Source organism: Haliotis asinina, chromosome 5, assembly GCF_037392515.1.
Source record: "Haliotis asinina isolate JCU_RB_2024 chromosome 5, JCU_Hal_asi_v2, whole genome shotgun sequence".
Lineage (NCBI taxonomy): Eukaryota > Metazoa > Mollusca > Gastropoda > Lepetellida > Haliotidae > Haliotis > Haliotis asinina.
The window spans coordinates 5,091,742-5,100,892 of record NC_090284.1 but is presented as its reverse complement, the minus strand read 5'-3'; the positions used below and the strand labels follow the sequence as shown (position 1 = coordinate 5,100,892).

General features: G+C 37.9%; 1 protein-coding gene across 1 annotated transcript; it reads left to right on the top strand.

Annotated features, from left to right (window-relative positions):
* The first annotated feature begins 3,966 nt into the window (after positions 1–3,966).
* Positions 3,967–8,146, top strand: LOC137283325 (uncharacterized). The gene is made up of 2 exons (XM_067814777.1): positions 3,967–4,513; positions 7,506–8,146. Exons 1-2 carry the CDS (start codon positions 4,033–4,035, stop codon positions 8,144–8,146), a joined length of 1,122 nt encoding a protein of 373 aa, XP_067670878.1. The 5' UTR covers positions 3,967–4,032.
* Positions 8,147–9,151: the final 1,005 nt, after the last annotated feature.

Genomic DNA, 9,151 nt, shown 5'->3' with positions numbered 1-9,151 from the left:
CTTTATCCCGATTCAAAAACTCGATATTAAGACCAATACCAAAACTATTAATTTTTTATCTAAATTATGGACCCAGATCAGCCTCAGGCTTCCTGGTTGTAGTGATCTGAATGCTGATAGATTTGATAGACACATCACCGACAGACCCCCGTGCTCATATGTACATCCAGTCGAAAATGCAGTGCACTGTTTCTTTACATGTAATAAATACACGGAATTAAGACAAAAATCATATTTCTACTTAAAGGGGTTTAGTATCAACACTGTACATTGGGGATGTACATCCCTCACTAGGAATAATGTACACACAGAATTCAAATATATTCATGATTACATCATAAGATCTGATCGATTTGATGTTACATAAATACTGATTTTACAGTCAAACAAATGAATCGATGTGCACGTGTTATGAGTATGTAGTGAGAATAGCTTATATGTCATTATATACATGTGTCTGTGTGTAAATCCGAAGTTAATCTAAAATACTTTAAATACCTATTCACCATGAAGTGTTGTATACCGGTATACAACAATGAAGCTAAGAAGCTTTGCTTACCACTGACCACTTTAAATTGTATGTAATTAAGCTGGGGTACGGAAAATGCAATGAGATTAGATAGCTGCAGCTTGGGTTTGACTTGTTTAAGCAGGGTAACACAAAAATGGTGATCAGTGCCCAGGTCGGGAGTGAACAGGTTGGCCATGTCGGCTAGCTTTACCTGTCTGCTTGAAAGTGCCATGTCGGCATAGTGAACTTCAATTAATAGATGTATGTGTTCATATCCAAGGAAGGAGTTGGAGCAGGGACAGTTTGAACTATTGTGTGATTAACCAGAAACCATATACCGGTATATGGTCTCTGGGTTAACAGAGTAAGACTTTTAACCGCACTTGTTTTGCCAGTATTAAAACTATTGTTAAAATTGTTTTGTGATCTCTCCACTCTTGATTGCTGATAAATAAGACTTATAACAATGTCCCATCTGCTTCTACATTTACCTGTATATGTATTTGTTTATGGGAGCGGCCTGCAAATAAGCTCCTTGGAGCTTGTTGGCCAATCTATTCGTGACTTATGCTGACTTAACCTCGAGTAACCCTAAGTTGGTGAAAGTTTCGTGTTAACAGAGTAGCGGTTGCTTACTTGGTTGTGTTATTAGAGAGTTTCTTAATATACAAAAGTATGACAACTCGAACTTCGTTCTCGTTTGATAGTTAACTCGGACACATGAAATATCTCCAAATCAAACTTGCTAACACATGGTAACATAAAATATCTTGAGCGCACATCTTTAGTATCTTGAGCGTACAAGATAATATCTTGAGTGCTACTATATACTCAGTAAAAATCACAACACACATTTCCATTCCTCAAATCAAACTAATATTTTCACAAACTAGATAAAGCGCATCTTAATTGACATCAGTGTGAGAAATAAATCTCTTTGCATCTGTCAAAAGGCTCATGTGCTTGTTCCCACGGTTACCTTTGCGCGCACCAACTTGGCGATATGCTGGACTGGGCCCAGCTCAGACTGGTTTCATGTCTACCTAAAATATTAAAAGCGCTTGCTCTCAGTCGCGTGCCAATCATGGGACCAGTTTAAAGTTGCAGAGTTATCTACCTTGTTTCGTAGGCGGCGTAGAGAGGATGGCCACGCAAGCCGGCCAGAGAACAGGATGGTGTATGTAGCCTACAACTGTCAAAACAAATCATGACAATAGATCTTACAGGTACAGATGGGGTAATTATCTTGTTTTGTGTCTCATATGTAGAAAGAGAAAAAGCCGACCATACCTCTAAATAACTTTGATTCAACTTCCATTCAAAACAAACTTTACGCTTATCATCTAATGCCCTAGTAAAGGCGAAAAAAAACCCCAAGTTCCCGAGTGGGTCAATATTTCTGACCCTCTGCTATTCATTGTCACGAATTAAAGTCAATGTAGGTACAGAAGACGATTTAGCATTTTCCATGCGTATCTAGCAACTGTTTTCATGTCAACATATATTCAGTGGTGATGTTTTTCAGATTTATAACTCGTTTGTTGCTCGTTGGTAACGTAGCTATCAAGGCTTACTTGTGAAAAAGCCGAAGGTAAGAAGACTTCATTCTCTTTCCCTCATCCAAAATAACATTTATGAATTGATATATACTAGAATTATTATTGTCACTCAATACTGTCGGAAGTTACAGTTGTATATATTTTGTAGAGGTGATATACTTTCTATCGACCAGTTATCTCCATTTTTTTTTTCATTTTTTTGACGATTCGCTGCATTATTTCTTGACATGATGAAACACAATTTATCGTGATGATAGACTAACAATTCACCAATGTCTCCTACATGTTTACAGTTGCTGATCATGTTTCTCTGAAATACGGTCTACAGGACGCGCAGAAGTGTATATTGTACTTCCTAATTACATTATGGGTATGTTTAGACTAATTAAAATATGCACTTTCTATAGACTGAACTGTAATGTCACATGTTAACTAACCCTTGAAAGTCCCGGGGTAGAATAGGCCTTCAGCAACCCATGCTTGCCATACAAGGCGACTATGCTAATGAGATCGGGTGGTCAGGCTCATCGGATCCAATTGTGCAGATTGATGCTCTGACATGTTGTTGGTCACTGGATTGTCTGGTCCAGACTCGATTATTTTCAGACCGCCGCCATATAGCTGGAATATTGCTGAGTGCAGGTTAAAACTAAATTCACTCACTCATAGGTTAATTATATGGCCAAGATTTTCATGCAATTCTCATCATTTTTAAAAATTTCTTGTCAACACACTAATGGTAACGTGACGTCCCTCAACATGTTTAGGTCTAGTCCTCTGAGGGATTCATATTTGTAACGACTACAGTGATTTAAACTATCACTTCAGTTGTGTGTCAATGTGTGAAATACTACAGAAGTACAAGTGACTAGCAGTAACTGGTTGCTAGCCAGAAGAGGTAAATGTTACTAGTATATAAAGAGACACATTAGCTTAACATATTTTATGTTCAAAAGTGTATTGATTTAACGAGTTAAGGCTTTGAAAGACAATGAAAAATCTTTTATTTGAGTGACCCATAGATCTATATAAAGAAAGTGCACAGAAGCGTTTTATAGTGATAGATGACTTCATATGAATTTTACATCATGCTATTCCAGTGTTAAGATATATAATATGATACACATTAACATAGTTTTCTAAGTAACGGCACATCATTCAATAAGTGGGGCATTTTGAATTATTATTTATTGAGATTATGACAATACCTTTTAGGCTGATAGCGGTGTCTTATATTTTCATAGGACTTACATGTCAAGGCAAAATGATATTCATCTTCAACACAAAAATTACAGACAGGACATAAAAGTAATCTTAAATCTAACCTCAATCATCTTCCATCATTAATTTTCAATCCTTTTGTCCCAAAGTAGTCATACTGACAAGCAACCTGTCACTGTATTGTCTGTTTTAAATGTCTTGCAGTAATAAGTGACCTTGACCAGTTTCACGAATAATCTTCATGTATTCTTTATAAGACTGAAAATTTATTTTGCAATCTTTATTTTTTTGTTCTGTAAATTACAAATTTGTTATTAAAGAAAACCAACTCGGGAACAGGCATGATATTATCTGTATTAATTCTTCACTTTAGTTGTGATTTGGTTTCACTGACATCTGATCTACCAAAGTTCTTAACTCTACAATTTACAAATAAGCCAAGCTTTGTCCCCCTTGACTGAAGTCTGCTGTTGACACTGGAGCACAACTATGTGTGTACGCACATTAAGATAGTTGTCCTTCATATTTTTACACAGAAGATTAACAGCATCATGATCATTGTTGAGACTGTCAGAGGGTAAGGTTATTGAGAGGAGATGCATGTTCATGAGACAGATGATAAGGTGCCCAATGAAGCATGATTCACTTTGACTGTATGTAATTTTTCTATTTCAGCATGTGTGATGGTTAGTGGTGTTTAAGTGTCATCAAACTTCATCATCCCAGAATAATACCTACACCATGTCCAGCAACAACAATGTTGTGATTGAGATGAAGGGGGAACCCATCTCCAGCATGTCATCGACAGCCAAAGGGATGCTGGCAGCCTTGTTTTATGGAGCCTGCTCTGTAGGCACAGCATTTATCAACAAGGCCCTCATGACATCAATGAAGTTTGACTTTCCAGTGTTCATCATGGTCGTGCAGATGATGTTCACAATCATCCTTTTGGAGACACTCAGTTTTTGTGGAGTGGTTGACCTACCCAGATATACTTTGGCTCGGGCCAAGAAGTTTGTTTGGCCGGCAGTATTTTATGGAGCTAATGCAGTGCTTGCACTTACAGCACTGGCCCACATGAACATTGCCATGTATGGAGTGTTGAAGCGTTGTGTTCCTATCTCCACCATGTTTCTTGCTATAGTAATTCTCAAGAAAGGCTGTCCATCCCGTCTGACCCTTGTGGCAGTTGTCATGCTCTCCATGGGCTGCGTTGTTGCAGGTGAGTTTAATTCCTCTTATCATGTTGCGAATCACATTCCACGTCTGTGTATAATGAATTATAATCATTGATATCTCTTTTTTCAATGTGAGGCTTAGGACTGTAGCTTACTAAGGTTTTATTCCTAAATTGCCTTCCTGCCTTCTTGCATAGAGAAGGTATATCCATCTGCGTCACCAGTTGCAGCAGCTGTCATTCACTCTAGCTCAGCAGATCATACACAGAGCATTGTGTTCAATCAGGAATTTCAGTTGCCTGATGACAAATCAATCAAATTTCAATAGGGTTTCCATGTATGTTAGTGTAAGCTTGATATAGTCACACAGAAAATCTTTATCTGCATTCAAAGGGCGGGCCAGTATAGCATGGATCCAGGTGGGATTGATTTCCCTCTGGCCAGGCTGCATCAGTGCTGGTATCTTTTACCAACACAAATGCATGGCAGTAGTTTGATTGGTCTAAAGTTCCGGCCTTAAATACATATACATGTATGTGTTCTCCTATTGTTTGTATCAGGTGAATCAATTACCATAGCCCCTAAAATGTATCTTTTCATGTTTATTGATCAGCCAATTAGAATATACACTGTACGGTCACATGTCACTGTAATGATGGAGAAGTTGAGTTTGCCACTTAGAAACAAAATCAAATTCATGATGGATAATATCAGTAAATATGTCAACACTCTTTCAATGCATCCTTTGAAACATCAGTTAATGCTTCAGTTGGTTGTTAATAGTAATATTCCTCTCGCTCCCATAAAGAATTGTGTTTTGCCAGTGTCAGTGATGAAATTGTTCATAACATGAGGCAGGCAACATTTTGATGGTGCAGCCTGATTACTTCCCTTGGTTGCTACATTGAACATATCCACAATGATCCAGACACGTGTTCATTTGTTGATTGTCTCAACAAACTTCCAACTATGTAACTATGGCCTGTAAAACTCTAGAGAAACCAGTGATGTACAACATTTATCAAAAGTGATGCACGTCGTTCAGAGCAGGATGAAAGGGTATCTATCAATCAAGACACTGGGGCGTCAGAAAGCCTTTCTTATTATATTCAGGGGTTTAAGAAAGTAACTTGTCCTGTCTAATCTTCACTTGCCCTGAATTTGATGACATGATCATGATAATGTAATTGTGAAAGATTAAATCAACATGGTACTTGATGTTAATATTTCAGTGGACTTATTGAGAAGTAATAAATAGCAAAGAAAGATATCTCAACTTCATTATCACTCTGAAATTTAATAGTTACATTTTGACTTTGAGCAGATATGAAATGAAATGTGTGTTTATTTGCAGTTTGAAACTGTAAGCAGAAATTATCTCGTTGCCCAAGGACAAGTAAAATACCATCGCAATGAAAACTGACTTGTCCCGGGCGTCAGGCAATTAGATATTTGAACCTATGGTGTTGCGGGATGCATCTGTTGTGAAGTAAATGTAGACTCAGTATTATTCGTTACATTGCTATACTGAGTCTAATAAACCCAGGTGTCACTGACCATCAAAGAAAAAATTCCAAAACTACTTTTTAAGTACTGCCGAATCCTAATTAGTACCTGCTGGCTGGTTCTTTGAATCTGTTCTGTCCTCTTGTTTAAATGGTCAAAGGTTAGCTGAGGCATCCCTCTACTAAGGTTTGTAATGTATAGTAGTATAATGAATAATATTGAGTTTACTTAGATTGACCTGTTGTGTTACTGTGTGAAAGATCTTCATACAGTTACAAAGAAGTATCTCACCAGTAAAAGACCTCACACCAGTGAGCTTGGTCCGATTGTCGGTTCATTTAATGTTTCAGACATCCTGAGGGATAGAAATTAGCATAATTTTGACCTTAGTCTCACATAAAAAATCTGTAAAGCATCAAATAAAGTATTGTGTTTTTTATACATTTTCAGACAGTAGTATTTATACACACAATACGAGGTAGGCTGTGTCACACTTGCACATTGCATTGATGGATTGTAGGGGTTCAAGGGTTTTGAACCGCATTGAAGTTAATGTTTTGCATCCTGGATCTGCATTCATTTTAGATGTTTTTGTTTAAGTTAAAAATTGTATTTCTTAGTTAGTTGTCTTATAGTTGTTCATGTGATCACAGGCAAAGTGTGGCGCAAATGGGATTACGCAGTGAAGAGAATATGACCAGCTAGAGAAGTGAGCAAAGAATGGCAACGCACTTCCCTCGCTTTGGTTCCAAAAATATTTTTCATGTCAAAATAAAATATTGCCACCTTCAAAGGCACTCTCCCATTTCCTCACTAGGTTGTGCTCTCAGATTTGCAAACCCATATTTAATAATTACTCAAGTGAAATATGTTTTATTCAACATTTTAAGCGCCACTCGTGGTATTCAGATCTTTCTCGCCTCCATTATCCCTGCCAGCTTCCGGTTTAATGGAGGGAAGGAACAAGAATAAGCAGAAATTAAAAAGAAATACCATATTGCCTAATTTAATCATGAACCCGTTGGAGTTTATTTGTCTTAAGTGTTGTCGTTATTGTTAGATCTTTTGTAACATGTATTCTACAATAAAAACACTCCTGGCGTATGAAGCAGGGGAGGTAACTCTTTATGTATTCTTTACGGAATAATAGCCTGTTTCTTCACTGTGAAGAATGGTCTGATGTACTAAAAGTTGTGCTTAAAATGTTGAATAAAACATACTTCACGTGAGTAATTATTAAATATTGGGGTAGTGAGGAAATGGGAGTGTGTCTTTGATGGTGGTGATATTTTATTTTGACATGAAAAATATTTTTTTAACCGAAGCGAGGGACGTGCGTTGCCAACTTTTGCTTGCTTTGCTCGCATACATGAAGACAGGTCTTTTTCTCAGTGCTGTATAATCGCATTTGTGCTACAGTTTGCCTGTGGTGTGATTAACAAGAAAAATGGGTATTCTTAAGTGTTCAAATGCCTCAAATCTGAGGATGTTTGTTAAGCTGCATGTTTGACACTGCTTCTCTCCCTGCAGGTTATGGAGACCTGTTCTTCCACCTGAATGGCTACCTGTGTGGGATCTCCAGCAACTTCACACAAGCCATGTACCTGTTGCTGGTACAGAAATATTCCGAGAAGGAGCAGTCGACCGTGGACACGCTGCAGCTCAACAGCTTCAACACCCTACCCTTCCTCATCATCGCCTGCATTGTAAACGGGGAGCTGTCTTCTCTGCCAGAGTATGACCAATTCAACCAGCCGCTGTTCTACGTGGTGCTTCTGGTGGCTGTGGCTTCTGGGTGCCTGCTCAACTATGCGCTGTTCCTGTGTACAGGCCTCACCTCGGCCCTCACAACCAGTGTTGTAGGGGGTCTTAAGGCCATGGTGCAGACAATCCTTGGCCTGTTCACCTTTGGAGGCGTCAGTCATAACCTATCAACATTAGTTGGCATCTCGATGAACCTATCAGGAGGAATGCTCTACATTTATGCCAAGTATAAACAGAACAAGCACAAAATATCAGGGGATTTAAAAAAAGTGATGAGTTTTTCATCATCCGAGGGTTTACAGCAACTGGCTGGTGTGAAATCAAGTCACAGGCATGTTGCCAATGGAAAGGCTGCTTATTTCCAGGATGCAGATGACAGCAGTATAGATTCTCGCACAGAGTCATGATGGTGGTAGTCCATAAAACACCTGACTGCTGTGAAGAATATTGTTATAATCCCAAGTTTCACTCACTTTATGCTGAACTCAAAAGACTTAATAGGTGAGGTATCCAAGTTGATAAGTGAATCAAAGAAATTACAAAAATTCAACTTGGAAATCTAGTGTGGGATTTACAAAAACCTAAATGCATGTAATGCTGAACAATTAAAAAGCTGGGCGCAGAAAAGAGGTCTGAAATTTACAGGCAAGTCAAAGCAATGACAAATGCTTTGAAATATATGTGTATCAGAACAATGATCATGATTGTTTTAGCAATTAGCCACAATGTTGAACTTCATGCAAACACAGTAGCCATGGTAACATGGAATACTACTTTCCTTACAACATAGATCAAATGCTGCTGAAAGAGAATGTGAACTTGATTTGGGAACTCTAGAATTGTTTTTACAAAATAGTTTCCCAATATGTGCATGGTTATTTTATATGGAGAGACATTTTAAAGGAATACATGTGTCCAGTAGAACAAAAACACAGCATTAATGGTGTAAGTAACACACAAAGATGAAATGTGTATTTGTGATAGTTTTGAAGGAATGATCAAGGGAGTTGTAAATGAGAATAGGAAGTCCCAATCATAGGAAGTCTATCTGTCTTGTGGTACAATATTTTAAGAGCACTCTACCCAGACCTCATACATTATTTGCTCTGAAACTGCAGTATGTTGTTGAAGCAAGAGTTTTATTTTGAATGGATTATAGAGTTTTACTGTGAATGGATAGATAATTTATGCCCCTGCCATTTATGGCGGAGGGTATATAGGGTTACCCTCTATGTCCGTGTGTCCATACGGGACTGCGACTGTACTCTATTCACTTCACCAAAAACGCTCTGTGGAATTCAATGAACTTAAACATGGGCTTTCTAGGTACTCTAATTTTGTGCATCTCATATTTTGTTTTTGTATTTCATTGGGTTTAGAGACCTTTGAACTTAATGCATTTTGCTATATTT